Here is a 15,937-nt window from a genome sequence, read left to right on the forward strand (position 1 = left end):
TTTTTTTTCCAAATCGTGCAGAGGCGTCACACTCTTGCTGTCACGGAGGAGCGAGGCACTGGGAACCTGAGCGATGTAAACTTGTCGTGGCTTCCTCCAGAGACCCTCAAGCAGATAAGTGAGTTGGAAGGGTACAAAGGGTCAGTTGAGGGCTTGGGGGGAGGAGTGTAAGTGGGGGTGGGAATGATGAATGCCATGAAGCAAAGGCTTGAAAAAGCATTTCAATATGGACTACTTCAAGGAAAAGTTGATAAGAGTATTTTGACTGCTGTGGGAAACAAGGTGCGGCTGGAGAATATTTCACCCTCATCCCACCACCAAACCAATATGTCCAATACATTATCTTCACTCCTGATATTTTTTTCCTATCCTTTTCTAAAATTGTCTGTTTACTTCCATCTTCCTCTTCTATCTGCAAACGTAATATGTAGATGGCCCATTTCAGCATTATGATGTCATAATTCGTTACATAGCCTTCGTAATGGCAAAAGGGGTCTGTGCCACCAATGTAGAATCTTGTCTGATGATGCAGAATCATGTCCACCGATGTAGAATCTTTGTTTGATGAGGCAGAATCATGTCCACCGATGTTGAATCTTTGTCTGATGATGCAGAATCATGTCCACCGATATATAATCTTTGTCTGATGATGCAGAATCATGTTCATCGATGTAGAATCTTTGTCTGATGATGCAAAATCATGTCCACTGATGTAGAATCTTTGTCTGATGATGCATAATCATGTCCACCGATGTTGAATATTTCTCTGATGATGCAGAATCATGTCCACCAATGTTGAATCTTTGTCTGATGATGCAGAATCATGTCCACCGATGTTGAATCTTTTTCTGATGATGCAGAATCATGTCCACCGATGCAGAATATGTCTGATGCAGAATCATGTCCACCGATGTAGAATCTTTGTCTGCCAGTAGATAACTTTGCCCGCCAGGGTTAAGCGATCAGTCGCGTACGTACGTGTTTGCATTTTAAAAATTCATTTTCTCAACAACCGTTGGTCCGATTGACACAAAAGTTTCGCCATAGTATGCATCTACTCATGTATAATTTTGTAATAATTATAACGTCTTCGGTCATGTTGTACGGGCGCCATATTGGAAAAACTGAAAAGCCTTGGACCTCTATCTCAAAAATAACTGCTTGATGGAAAAAATTGAAGCATGGCTCATGGTAAAGAACTCCGCATCGGGAATAAGTGCTGTTAACGATAACATCATAGGTGCCTTCATTATGACGTCATAATTCAACAAGTACAACGCTTAGTCCGTTCAGTTTGAAACTTTTTGAGCATGATCTACGCAACAATTATATTGGTGAATGTAAATTTATGACGTCATCGGTCACATGGTCTGGGGCAGCGCAGGGTAAGTAGTCCATGAATACCATCTATTGAGCGTTTGCAGCCGTGTCCATCATGTTCACACCCCGTGCCCTCTCCTTGCTCTCATTCTTCCCCATGTCCCTTTTTTTCTGGATCTCCCTCTGTTTTGTCTGTCAACCTCGCTGTTGTTCTCCCTCACCCCATCCTCTTTCTTACTAGTTATCCCCACGCTTTTTTAAAAACACAAGGGGATATTGTAATTGGCTCCATCTGTCTGACCTGTCTGTGAAGCTATCTCCTCCTAAACGGTTGGACGTAAATTCACCAAACTTGGTAGTTGTGATCACCACATGGGAAGAAGGTGGGATAGCTGTATCTTTTTTTCCACAACCCCTGGGGAGGAGTCAAAAGGTCAAATACCAAAAAATGCAATGATGGGCACGTTTTTCAACATTTAAAATGAAACTTTGTATATGCATTATGCAATCAACATTGGGGGACAAATTAGTTATGTAATAATTTTTTGGGATTTGACCCTCCGTTCATGCTCCAGGGGGTGGGGAGTTAGGGTCACAGGGGTCAAAACGGGAAAAAGTTAAACTCCAAGTCTGATATTTGGTCATTTCTTGTGGAATTCTTTGCTATCTTTCAACTTTTAGGTAGGAAGCGTGGGGATTTCCGATGGCACACCATCGCCTTCGCTATAGTGTTCTTTTCATTCTGTTGCATCCTGATCCGTTCGGTGTTCTCACTCCTCCATGAGCCTCGACACTACAAAAATAAAATGCAGAATGCATCTTGATACGGCGACGTGCCACGATCTTTCGATTTCAGATTCAAAATAACTGAAGGATTTTTCTTTCTAAAGTTGACATAATTATTAATTATTGAGGCCACTTTTCAACAAGGGTTTCCATCACGACACCAGCCAAAACAAACAAGGTTTCAGCAAAACTGCATATCCAGAATTTTCAGCAAAATACAAAACTGTATTTGTGTCCAGAATATCAATTCGTCATGCTCTATAAATATTGGAAAAGTTATGACGGGATCTTGAAAGTTCACACGGAATGCAAGCATCTAGGTTGGTCAATTTCACGTTGTCAATCAAGTACAGAATTCACAATAATGTCTGCAGGGAGGATTCCCCTCAATACAAACCCTGACGGAGGAGAAGATCTACACATTGATGATCCTTAATGTACCAGTTGAAAGAGAATGTGCAGATTTCTAAACCTTGTACATGTTATTCTTTACATTGAAAAGCACGTATATTTTAAATTGTCCTAATACTCCTAATGCAGCCTATCACCCAATTCCCATAGATCACCAAAAAGATCACCAAGATAAAAGGATGAAAGGATCACCAAAAAAAAAGAAATCACCAAAAAGGTCTTCACGGAAGCGAGGCTTGAGGCGAGGAGACAAAAGCAACCATTGACGCAAAAGGTCCTCGCTCCGAGATTACCCCAGTGACACTAACAAAAAAAAAAAATACAAACCCAGGTGCACATTGCTGTCAAGGTATCAAAACTACATATAGGTTACAAATGGAGAACTGTTGGTCAAGAGTGGCCTTGTTTTATCCTGACTCACCCCCCTCTCTTCGTTTTATACTTTTATCTATTCATGGATGTTTTGTGGAAATAAAACATTTAATGACCTAGTTTAGTAATGTTGAGTTTCTGATATTCTATGCAAGTTCAATTTAATAACCCGTGACCTTTGACCCCTTGTCTTCTCTCAACTTGTAGGCTTTTGTCATCCTTTCATCTTTCACATCCTCATAAAGACATATTCTGAGTCTCCCACTCCCCCAACCACCGCACTGTTCCCAGCTGTTTGTCTTCATTCAACTAATCCTCCACCAACCCCTCTCTCCCAAGATATGTATATACTCGTGCAATAATACATTGGATCAACTTGCAATAGATTATTCAATCGGCTTCAGCTGGCAATTGGCGCAACGTCACATTTTGATTGATTCGATTTCCAGTACCTCATCCAATCTCTTATCGTTACATCTTACTGGATGAACCATAACTTTCATCAATTTATACAAACATACACTGTGCAAACACTTTACATCTTTTCCCTTTTATTTCACATGTACATCCTCACCTGAACAAATATTCTCCATCGTTACCAGTTAACAAGAAAAAGTGTTTGAACAATGAGAGCTTTGATCATTTGTTTGTGGTGCGTTACTTTGCGGTGACCTTGTTTCACTCAGCAGTTGCACCCAATGACAGTTCAAATGTATGATTGTTATCTTGAGTGCAGTCACACGTGGGATTGTTCATTATTTGAAAATGTGTCACCAACCTGGTCTAGCGCAGAGTGGCAGGAACGACGTCCTTGAGTTGGGGCAATCCATCCTCATTCAGTGGTAGGTCAATGGCATTAGCTGCACCAGCTTTCATCTCTAATGCCAACACCTCCTCCGTGCAACCGTACTCTCCGTCATTTGCGTCAACCATCTCATCCATGGATCCAGGCTTTCTGATACACTCACTATGCTCCTGACTAGTTGTCAACTGACAGGGCAGGGTAAGGCCAAGGGAATCGCGGACGTGTTCGTAAGCTTTGATGGAGCAAGCCTGCAGGGTAAGAGCAAACTTGCAAATATCAGGAGGAAATTCCTCTTCTGTGATCGTCCTGTTTGGCAGATGCACAATCCTCTCAAGGAGTTGTAAGTGGAGATCGGTAAGCGAGCCCCTCAACGTGTCTAGTGGCAATGCCAGCCGTTCGTTTTCTAAATTTGTGATAATCGACTCCAAACGTGTCACTTTCTTCATCAGACGCCGGCGTTGCTGCTGTGTACACTTCAGTTTCTTCACCATTTGTTCAATAATGACGGTTGCAGTATTACATTTGTCTTTTAATATCCTCAGGTTGTCAACATGATAGGTGTGGTCTTGCTCCTGATTGCTTTGTCTGAGTGATTTGATTGGAATTATGTTCTGTGAAGTGTTATCCAGCTGGGGCAAAGTTACAGCTTGAGCACTTGACGACGACACGGGAAGTGGAGGTGAAGCTTCTGTTGACATGGTAACTGTGGGAATGGCTGGTGCGACTGTGGATGGCATGCAGGGTGGGGGCTCCTCAGGTGTGCAGCAAACAGGAGGTTTCCACTCCTCTTCCTGCAAAGATGTAGATACATGTACAATCAGGGCTGGCACAATAGTCTAAAATTACAGTGCATTCAGAAAGTATTCAGACCCCCTTCACTTTTTTCACATTTTGTTATGTTACAGCCTTATGCTGAAATGGTTTAAATTCATTTTTCCCCTTATCAATCTACACTCAATAACCCATAATGACATAGAGAAAACAGGATTTCAGAAAGTTTTGCAAATTTATTAAAAAGAAAAAATTTAAATATCACATTGACATAAGTATTCGTACCCTTTGCTATGACACTTGAAATTTAGCTCAGGTGCCTCCCATTTCTCTTGATCATGTTTTAGATGTTTCTACACCTTGATTGGAGTCCACCTGTGGTAAATTCAATTGATTGGACATGATTTGGAAAGGCACACACCTGTCTGTATAAGGTCTCACAGCTGACAATGCATATCAGAGCAAAAACCAAGCCATGAGGTCAAAGGAACTGCCTGCAGAGCTCAGAGACAGGATTGTGTCGAGGCACAGATCTGAGGAAGCCTACAGAAAAAACTCTACTGCATTGAAGGTTCCAAAGAGCACAGTGGCCTCCATAATTCTTAAATGGAGGAAGTTAGGAACAACCAGGACCCTTCCTAGAGCTGGCCGTCCGGCCAAACTGAGCAATCGGGGGAGAAGGGCCTTAGTAAGAGAGGTGACCAAGAACCTGATGGTCACTCTGGCTGATCTCCAGAGATCCTGTGTGGAGATGGGAGAAACTTCCAGAAGGACAACCATCACTGCAACACTCCACCGATCTGGGCTTTACAGCAGAGTGGCCAGATGGAAGCCAAACAGTTCAATCTTGGTTTCATCAGACCACAGAATCTTGTTTCTCACAGTCTGAGAGTCCTTTAAGTGCTTTTTTGCAAACTCCAAGCGGGCTTTCATGCGTCTTTCATTGAGGAGAGGCTTAACAATTTCCATGTGTCTTTCACTGAGGAGAGCACCAAGACCAGACCAAGCCCAAGAGCACCAAGACAAGACCAAGCCCAAGCACCAAGAGCCCGCAAAGAACCCAGGGAAGACCAGAATGCCGGCGAGCGAGTCGTTTTGTCCACTCTGCTATAAATCTCAGATCGGTGGAGTGTTGCAGTGATGGTTGTCCTTCTGGACATTTGTCCCATCTCCACGTAGGATCTCTGGAGCTCAGCCAGAGTGACCATCGGGTTCTTGGTCACCTCTATTACCAAGGCCCTTCTCCCCCGATTGCTCAGTTTGGCCAGGCGGCCAGCTCTAGGAAGGGTCCTGGTTGTTCCTAACTTCCTCCATTTAAGAATTACTAGGACGTGCCCGTACGTGGGTGCCCGTTCCTTGCCAAAAAAAAATAAAAAAATGTCTTCGCCCATGGGCCCATGGGCGTGCCCGTAAGTGCGTGATGTGACCGTACAATGAATGTATCGTCCCGACGCCGCAGCTCGGATGGCGCTGCAGTTAATCGGGCCTGTATCGGCAGAGTTATTATAAACGTGTACTACAATCGATCGTACCTTACAACAATCAACACAGATTGCAACGTCAAATAAATGAATACGCTCTCAAATGTGCCGTCCGAGGCAGCGTCTGCTCGCCACGTTCAGCATCAGTACGTCGTCACTATGACTATCCGTAAGTCCGGAAGTGACGTCCTCATTTGACTGTCCGGAAGGTCGCATATCGCAGTTACGATGAATCGCAAATTAGTTTTACTTAGTTTTAAAACATAGTTTAACGCCAACATAGCGCCAACATAGTTTGCCAACGTGAAAAAAATGAATACGCTCTCAAATGTGCCGTCCGAGGCAGAGTCTGTTCGCCACGTTCGGCACACGTGATAGCTCGCTGCTCTCTGATTGGTTGAATCGTTTTTTGGACATAGCTCGGTAACTACTTCTCCGATTAATATGAAACCTTGAAAAGGCACATCCTCAGGTCCCCAGCAATATACCTGGCAAGTTTCAAGTATATCGGACCCGTGGTTGTCGAGAAACAGCGGTCACAGACACACACACATACACACACAGAGATTACTGGAATTATAGATAGATGGAGGCCACTGTGCTCTTGGGAACCTTCAATGCAGCAGAATTTTTTTTGTGGGCTTCCCCAGATCTGTGCCTCGACACAATCCTGTCTCTGAGCTCTGCAGGCAGTTCCTTCGACCTCATGGCTTGGTTTTTGCTCTGATAAGCATTGTCAGCTGTGAGACCTTATATAGACAGGTGTGTGCCTTTCCAAATCATGTCCAATCAATTGAATTTACCACAGGTGCACTCCAATCAAGGTGTAGAAACATCTCAAAGATGATCAAGAGAAATGGGAGGCACCTGAGCTAAATTTCAAGTGTCATAGCAAAGGGTATGAATACTTATGTCAATGTGATATTTCAGTTTTTTCTTTTTAATAAATTTGCAAAACTTTCTGAAATCCTGTTTTCTCTATGTCATTATGGGTTATTGAGTGTAGATTGATGAGGGAAAACATGAATTTAAACGATTTCAGCATAAGGCTGCAACATAACAAAATGTGAAAAAAGTGAAGGGGTCTGAATACTTTCTGAATGCACTGTATGTACACTTCACTGTAAGCTGTCTAGCCTGGGTTTAAATCTTGGCCCAGCTATAAACTGCTATCCTGGTGTTTGCAGGCACATTGAGGCATCAATGTGTGTGCCAACCCTCGGATGGATGTTAAGCTGGGTTTCCTGTCTGTCAGCATTAGTTGATAAACATTAAAGATCCCACTGCGTCCTTCATGAAGAGTATGCCAGCTATCACCGCACCGTTAACAAATTCCAAATTCCTGCGTTAACCTAAAGAGGCATTGCATCCGCGGCACAACCACGATCCGCGTGAGCAGAGATTATGTTACCCACAGCCATGTGCTGCAGACAAAAGAAGAAGAAGAAGAGGGACAACTGAATAGCATGCATATATTAAATGATATTATTACGTCATGAAGTAGACTCAATTGCATATTGAAACTGACACAGTACCCTCGTTAAGTGTTTGGAAAACTCGAATATGGTCGGTACTGCTTCGTCTCGTAGACGGGTCGTTTGGCCTGTCTTGTCAAAGCAGGATTCCTTGAAATGGTCTGAGCACAGAACAGCCAATTTTGAGAGCTTGTAATTCGTCGTCCCCACGTTCACCAACCAGTGTTTCATGATATTCGGACGACTTTTTGGAAACCTGAAAAAAAAACGCAGACAATAATGCAATTATTTGATAAAATAAAAATAAGCGACCATTCCTCTCACGCCGTGAGGTGCATCGGGCTGCCGAAGTAGTTTCATTGGCTAAGGAGTACAATACTGGATGGATCACACTCCGATGGTGTGTGTTCTACAGTGTACGAGTATATAATTTAATTTAAATGAAATAAGGATTTTAAAGGTTGTCGGAAATTTCTTTTTCGTAAGTTTACCGCTTTTGATGCAGCGTATTTTACACCACCTTATTTAACACGTTACATTAGTTTGAATGTTCAAACCACTTGGCAAGCTCTCCACAAGAAACTTGGTAAATGAACACACCCCAATGTTCTTGAAGATCCGAGATCTACTGTAATCTACAGTCACGTGAAAAAGTAAGTACACCCCATGTAAAGTTTTGACGTTTTCAACATATTTCAACATACAGCTATTTGATCTTCATTTCAAGCAATATTGATAGATAAAGGTGATATAATATAACAAATATCATGAAACATTTACATTTTGTAGTCCATTGTATAATTTAAATAAACATAAATGCAAATTTCGCATGTGGAAAAAGTAAGTACACCCTTGGCTCTAATAGATGGTATTGCCCCCTTTGGCAGAAACAAACTCAAGTAGGCGTTTCTTATAACTGGCTACCAGTCTCTGACATCGACTAGGAGAAATTTTTGCCCACTCCCCCATGCAGAATTATTTCAGCTGTGCGATGTTTGAGGGGTTTCTTGCATGCACAGCTCGTTTCAAATCCCCCCCACAACATCTCGATGGGATTTAGATCCGGACTTTGACTTGGCCATTCCAGAACCCTCCATTTCTTTCTTTTCAGTCATTCCTTGGTGGATTTACTGGTATGTTTAGGGTCATTGTCATGTTGCAAGGTCCACCTTCGGTTGAGCTTCAACTTTTCGACAGATGGCCTCACATTATCCTCAAGCACCCTCTGTTACAATGAAGAATTCATAGTGGATTCTATGATGGTGAGCTGCCCAGGCCCTGATGCAGCAAAGCTGCCCCAAACCATAATATTTCCACCACCATGCTTTACAGTTGGCATCAGGCTCTTGTGGTCAAATGCTGTCTTTGGTTTTCACCAAACATGTCTTCTGGTACTGTGGCCATATAGCTCTACCTTTGACTCATCTGTCCAGAGCACATTGTTCCAGAAGTGCTGGTCTTTGCATGGGTGTTCATTGGCAAACTTTAGTCTTGCCCTGATGTTCTTTCTGGACAGCAAAGGTTTCCTCCTGGCACACCTCCCATGTAGATCAATTTGTGCAGCCTCTTTCTAATGGTAGACTCGTGCACTTTGACATCAACAGTGGCAAGAGCTACCTGGAGGTCCCGTGATGACATTCTGGTGTTCTTTGAGACTTCTTTCAGCATCTTGCGGTCTGCTCTCGGGCTGAACTTGCTGGGGCGGCCTGGCCTAAACAAGTTGGCAGTTGTTTGGAATCTTCTCCACTTGTAGATGATCTTCCGGACAGTCGAATTATTGATTTCAAATTGTTTGGAGATCTTTTTAAATCCCTTCCCAGACTCGTAGGCATCTATAACCTTCTTTCTGAAGGCCTCAGAGAGCTCTTTTAATCTAGGCATGGTGACGCCACACACTTCAACAACAAAGAGCAACCCAAACTAAATGTCTGAGGTTTAAATAAGACAGGTTCCTCCAAGATCCTCTCTAACGATGTTCTTATCATTTGCACCTGTGCTGGTGCACCTGATTCTAATTTTAGGTATTTGAAGTAGTGCTAAATGTCGGGGTGTACTTACTTTTTCCACATGCGAAATTTGCATTTATGTCTTTAAATTATACAATGGACTACAAAATGTAAATGTTTCATGATATTTGTTATATTATATCACCTTTATCTATCAATATTGTTGAAATGAAGATCAAATAGCTGTATGTTGAAATATGTTGAAAAAGTCAAAATTTTACATGGGATGTGCTTACTTTTTCACGTGACTGTATATACCCCAGAGAGGAATGACCCTTCCTGCCTCCCCCTAAGGAACGGGTGTACTAGTCTGCAGAAATTTCAATATCCCAGTTCCACAAAACTCATGGAAACACGAACCAAGGGCAATCATTGAAAACAAAGACATAATGCTCACATATGACCTGATGATTCCATCCAGTGTGAACAAAGAAAACAAAGCATTGCGACTGGACATTGTACTCAGGAACAAAAAGTAAAACTAAAAGGCAGCATTGCTAATTGAGATATCAGTAACCAGCGATTTTGGCCTAAACAACACAGAAATCAAGAAAATGACCAAATACCAGGACCCCAAAAATGAGGTCAAGAGATCTTGGAAGCTGAAGAGCATCGAAATTGTATCAGTGATTAATTGGAACAGGAATGATGAAGAAGAACCTATCACTGAGATTTTAAAAAACATCTCCGGGAATATTACCACAAATGAACTACAACTGGCGGCAATCTGGGGTTATGTGACGATCCTGAAAAGAGCCCTTGGGACAAGTTGGTCCATGAACCGTGATCTCTTACTGAAGAGGAGATGGATACTTTGGGTCCTGGGAGGACTCCGTTCCACCTCCTGAAACCTTTATATTAATGACAAACTTTGATGCCACCTGAAAAATCCCTTTCCTGAAGTTTTCCTTGTCAGACTTGATTTTTACACTGACTATGGATAATGGAGGGACTCCTACATACAGAATGACATCACACGACAAAAGTAAACTTTTACATTAATTACAAGGTCAAGTACAACAGTACATGAACAAAAGCGCACACTATATGGGATTTGAACCTGGGATCCCCAGCATCTTGGGAAATCAGTGCCCACACGATCGTTTAGACCACGCCCACATGAACGCATTCTTCTTCATCCTCCAGTGTGAGAGGAATCCAGTTTTCAACCTCTGCTCGACTGATAATCTGATATCCCTCTACCCAACTACCGCTCTCAATTTAACAATTCCCATTGGCTTGTGCAATCTGTCGAACGTCATTTTAACCCTTTTCGCCCTCTTTTGGAAGCCAGAGATGGTCAAGACCGTGACGACGTAACAAAACAAACCACGTCGGTACCACAGTCTCCTGTTATATAGGTATAAGTAACAGTGACGACAAATAAAGATTGATGTTAAGTGAAAACAACGCGTAAAGACAAAACCACACAACAATCGCTAAATGCAGAAGCCCTTCGATAGCCCTTTAAGTTTAACGTGGCAAACATGTTTCTCAAAGCATTTTACTTATGGAAGGTCTTGCCACTGCCCTTGACCTGACGATTTTTGCAGTTTATACTTGCGCAGGTCGGCATTCGGACGTTTTCACATGAGCAGTAAGCTTCAAGTGTTCTGATAGCACAGACACGCTATCTTTCTATTCAAGAAAAGACTTTCTTGATGGCGTAAGATGGCGGCAGAGGAGGCGGGGCAGGCGGCGGAAGCGGAAATTAGCCGAAGATATCTCCACCCACCCCACTGGCCCTCGACATACCTTCGAGATCGGAACCTTTTGGACAAAATTAGTCTTTTTTTACCACTGCTATAGCCAATCCAACGTTACTTATGTTTTACGGAGTAATACAGAGAGTTGTGTGATTTTTTTTTCTTGGTCCACATTCACGGACTTTAACAACAACAACAACAACAGCAGCAACAACAGCAGCACGTGATCAGCTCAGAGCAGAGCCGTGTGACCTTTGGTGACTGATTAATGAACTTGTTCGTATAGATTGTGGAGGAACTTTGAAAGGGAAGTTTTAACATTTTGGTGTTCGGACTGCTGGGCCGCTACGAGAGGGTGATCTGTGGCGGGAAATGCTCGAGTCGTTCCGCGAGCGATTGGTGGTCGTGCAGCAAGAGTTAACATCAGGGTGAGTTGTTTTGGTTGTGGTCGTGAAGATGAGGAGACGGTGCCCCGGTGGTGACGGTAGTGACTGAGAAGACGTGTGTGATTAAAAATGAAATATTAAAAATGATCATGAGAGAAATTATGAGCAGGAAGCGAAATAGTAAAAGGTGGTAACGTAGTACTAGTACTAGTAGTAGTAGTAGTAGTAGTAGTACTAGTAGGGAACTTAGAAAGGTGAGGAAGAAGAGTAGTGAGTACCATTTGTATCTTGAGGGGAAGAAAATGTTGGAGTTATTATAAAAGAGGGGATCATGAGGAGGCTGAAGAGTGAGCGAGGTGGGGGGGAGGGGGGGAATGTATGGAGCCCCCCCCCCCCCTATATTCCATAACAGGGTTATGAGATATGTGAGAGTAAGGGATCCTTTTCCTGTAACCACTGGGAAGGAGTGAGTTGTTGTTTTTCGAGTAGGGGTGGAAAGAGGAAGCAATAGCGTGCTGTGGTGGTGGGCAGTTGGGTGCTGTGTTTTTTAAGTTGGGAGGGGATGTGCAGAATGTTCATGCCGAGAGTTAGGTTGTTTGATTCTTTTGCAGCCTGTAGTTGTTGGTTGCATCATTTTTTGGAAGTACCGCTGTGCCGCTGATGCAGTGCCCCCTGTTACCAGTCAGCTGGTATTTATTTTGCCGACCTCAGAAGGATGACAGTCTGAGTCAACCCACCTGGCGTTATTTCAACGGCACGACAGAGCCGGAATCTGAAGACCCTAAGATATTAAGTCAGCCATGTTAACTGTTAAGTCAACACCAGCCTATTGATTCAATTAAAACGGGGAACAAACTGGAGAGTTCGTAGAACTTGAGAAAAAGGGGCTTTTTAATGGGTGGAGGATGACTATGCGCCACTTCATCTTATAGCGATGTACCGTTTTCAAATGTTGGCAGCATTCCAACTCCTCAAAAATCCTGCTTTATGTCAAAGTTTATGTCAAAAGGTTTTATGTCAAAAGCGTTTTTTCCATCAATTTTTATGGTAGTTAATAGTACCAAATAGGTACCTTAGGTACCGGTATCATTTGGGTCACGAGACTAATGTGATTTCAATTTTTTAGGTCATGGACAAAAACATTTGGGAGCCTATGCCCTATGCCCAAGGCATAGGCAGAGAGTTTTGAGAGTCAGGCCCAATGTCAGATGGATCAAATGCTCGAGTTGTGTCAAGATAGGCGGCCCTGATCTCATATCTGACAAAATGACGGCCTCCACACATTGTCAGGAGAGCAGAATCAGCAGGTCCAATGTAGAGGGACCTGGTTTGAATCCAAGGTAGAGTGACGGGAGGATTGTTAAGATTAATTGAAGACGAGATGGGATGAATCTGTACATATGAGAGAGCAGGTTTTTGTGGAAGAATTCCCAGGCTGAACAAACATTCTGAGTATTGCGCTGCAATACATGTCCCCTACCGGCAGTCTGTCGTCCGGAAAACTGTTGGGGAAATTACCAAGGGTTCTTTACCCACAGGTTCTGAATCGTTCCCAATCGCTAATTACCTCAGGACGGGCTCACCTGTGATTCGCACTCGGGACTTCGATTTATACACCTTGCAGACAGTTCAGCAGAAGCACGACAAAATAAGTTGTTGATAAAGAACCTTTCGAGTCGCTAAATATCTGTAATTTATTATATTTTCCAGTTCACGATCAATGATCGATGTGGGTATATATATGTTGCTCGGCTTGGCTCCGCCCCTCCCGAAAGTGCGCGCTGTGTCGCGCTTTTGACGTTCGCGAGACGAGGCTGAGGACGCGTGGTGCGGCTTGAGGAGAACTCTAGAATAAACAAGACATCCATTTAAAAAATATATTTTCGTTTAATTAACGATATCTGCCAAACCACGCACGCGCCCTATTGCAAACTCCAAAAGGAGATTTTAGTAGACTGACATGCTGAACAGATCTGTGAAGTTTCCCCTCTATTGGATCAAAAATGACGGAGGAGCTCGGTTTTAAAGGTTCATGCTTAAAAATGTCATAACTCTGAAACCATGTGATGCATGACGTCATGCTCGCTGACTTTTTTTGTTCGTCATGGGTATGCGATTCTGCCTGCAAAGTTTGGCCTCGATCTGTTCAGCCGTTGCAGAGAAAAAGGGGTTTTCGTGTTTTCACGAAAAACAATATGGCGGCCGAACCACGTGACCTGTGATGTAATAATTACCATTAAAATGTTCAACAGACCGAGTCCCCCCCCCCCCCCTACCGTGAAAATTTGATCTCAATCGGTCCAATTGTTGCAGAGAAAATGGTTTTTAAAGGAAATTAAAACTTAAAATGACACTGAGTTAAGGATCATCAGAATTATCAGAATTCCCAAAGTTCAAAGTGCCATAACTTTGTCAAAAATGATCGAAACGTCGTAAAGTTCGAACTTGGTCTGTAACTTATGATGAGGAAACGATGTACCAAGTTTGAAATCATTAGCATTAAGCGTTTAGAAAAAAGGTCCGGAAAACTGTTCTTTGCATGACGGACTGACGGACGGAGGGACGGCGTGCAAACCTATAGTCCCCTCCGGTGTACTACTGTGTTCAAAAAGTATCCGACCTTTATTTTTCGTGTGTTAAAAAAAAGAAGCTAGGGAGGCGTTGATTGGTGCACGTATGTAGGCGATCCTAATGCACACGCGTGAATTTTTTCACACCTGCAGAAGCTGTCATTCGACGGCAGACCGCCGATGAGTGAGGACATGTAAGTGAGCGCCGTCGGATTTTCGTTTTTGACAAAATGACGGAAAAACTTGAACAACGCTACTGCATCAAATTTTGTGTAAAGCTTGGCGATTCCCAAGTGGAAACGATCCGCAAGATTCAACACCGTTCATTCCATTATGAAGGAGGATTTGGGCTTCAGGAGAATCTCAGCGAAGTTCGTACCAAAGCTGCTAACGATTGAGCTGAAGCAACTCCGTTTGGAGATCGCACAGGACATGCTGGAGACTGTGAACAGCGATCCCAGCTTCCTCAACACAGTGATCACTGGTGATGAGTCCTGGGTTTATGGGTACGACCCAGAAACCAAGTTGCAGTTTTGATGCAAGTTTGATGAAACACAAAATTTGATGCAGTCGCGTTGTTCAAGTTTTTCCGTCATTTTGTCAAAAACGAAAATCCGATGGCGCTCACTTACATGTCCTCACTCATCGGCGGTCTGCCGTCGAATGACAGCTTCTGCAGGTGTGAAAAAATTCACGCGTGTGCATTAGGATCGCCTACATACGTGCACCAATCAACGCCTCCCTAGCTTCTTTTTTTTTTTACGCACGAAAAATAAAGGTCGGATACTTTTTGAACACACTACGTACACCGGTAGGGGACTAATTAATATCAGCAGAGTTGGATATCGGAGACCAGTCCTGATGTGTATTTAAAAAAAAGTGCGAACGTTGAAGCGGGTCACATGCTATGTCCAAATATCAGCTACCTATCTCAAAAGGTGCCTGAGATATTGCCCAGATGAGAAAGAAAATAAATAAATGCTTAATAATGAAAATAAATAAATAATGATGGTAAGATAATTACATTATTAATCAATTGGCTAATAGCATATTCAAACCACCACCGTTTCATTTGAATCAGTAACTCAAAAAAAAAGAAATTGAATAAATAATCGATTAATTGATTCATCAATAAATCAAAAATACCATTTACAGCCAAATCACTTTGTCATTGTTGTGTCCAAATATCAACTTCCTCTCATCCTTCCTTTCCTATCATATCAAATCCCTCATGTTATTCAACAGTCATGCATGATTCCTGTGTTTGTGGAACTGTATACCACTGTAATACCTGGTCTACGCTGGGGATGCGTTCCTGAAAGTTCTGTCGAATATCGAAACAATATAAATCAAAGAAATATTCTCATAATAATTAACGGAATTAAAGGGGTGCGAGGGGAGATGTTCCTAACTACCCCCCCCCCCCCTGTCCCTCCCACCTTTCCCTTTGCATTGTTTTGTGCACATGTCAGAGATCACTTGCCATTGAAATATGTTAGAGATGTCGAAGGCTTGTAGTGTTGTACTTTTGCCTGATGATCTTTACTTTTATTTCTTTTTTTTTGTGTTTTCAGGTTGAAAACTCTCAGCGAAAAGTCCCGAGATGTAAAAGTGAAGAAGCACGTCCAGTAAGATGGGTTTTTTGTACACATTTATTCCGAGTTTGTATTATTATAATAACTAGGGCATGCCCGTACTATATCTATATCTAAAATTATATCCCCCCCCTCTATTTACATGCAATGGTTTGGTCCAAAGCGAACGGCTTGCGAGTACGGTGACAATCCCCCCCCTCTATTTACATGAAATGGTTTGGTCCAAAGCGAACGGCTTGCGAGTACGGTGACA

At 42.7% G+C, this 15,937-nt stretch overlaps 3 protein-coding genes across 5 annotated transcripts in view; 2 read left to right on the top strand and 1 right to left on the bottom strand.

Moving 5' to 3' along the window:
* Window positions 1-3,010, top strand: part of LOC137434993 (translocon-associated protein subunit alpha-like) — a 37,078-nt gene extending 34,068 nt beyond the window's left edge. The window contains exons 9-10 of the mRNA XM_068128302.2: window positions 22-118; window positions 2,668-3,010. Of these exons, the coding sequence (XP_067984403.2) occupies window positions 22-118; window positions 2,668-2,783 (213 nt within the window). The 3' untranslated portion in view covers window positions 2,784-3,010. The remainder of the gene's footprint in view (window positions 1-21; window positions 119-2,667) is intronic.
* Window positions 3,011-3,423: 413 nt separating this feature from the next.
* On the bottom strand, window positions 3,424-11,118 carry LOC137434992 (uncharacterized). Of its 3 annotated transcripts, none has more exons than XM_068128300.2 (3): window positions 10,988-11,118; window positions 7,482-7,677; window positions 3,424-4,485 (listed from the first exon to the last, which is right to left on the bottom strand). In XM_068128300.2, the coding sequence occupies exons 2-3, from the start codon at window positions 7,650-7,652 to the stop codon at window positions 3,673-3,675; spliced, it is 984 nt and encodes a 327-aa protein (XP_067984401.2). In that variant the 5' UTR covers window positions 7,653-7,677; window positions 10,988-11,118; the 3' UTR covers window positions 3,424-3,672. The 3 variants fall into 3 exon arrangements, with proteins under 3 accessions (XP_067984401.2, XP_067984399.2, XP_067984402.2); XM_068128298.2 differs by having other exon boundaries at window positions 10,936-11,114; XM_068128301.2 differs by having other exon boundaries at window positions 10,965-11,110.
* Window positions 11,119-11,178: 60 nt separating this feature from the next.
* Window positions 11,179-15,937, top strand: part of DTNBP1 (dystrobrevin binding protein 1) — an 85,320-nt gene continuing 80,561 nt past the window's right edge. Inside the window, exons 1-2 of the mRNA XM_068128296.2 lie at window positions 11,179-11,561; window positions 15,664-15,717. Coding sequence (XP_067984397.1) covers window positions 11,506-11,561; window positions 15,664-15,717 — 110 coding nt within the window. The 5' untranslated portion in view covers window positions 11,179-11,505. The remainder of the gene's footprint in view (window positions 11,562-15,663; window positions 15,718-15,937) is intronic.

This window comes from Myxine glutinosa, chromosome 9, assembly GCF_964187855.1.
Source record: "Myxine glutinosa chromosome 9, kmMyxGlut1.1, whole genome shotgun sequence".
NCBI classification, from domain to species: Eukaryota; Metazoa; Chordata; class Myxini; order Myxiniformes; family Myxinidae; genus Myxine; species Myxine glutinosa.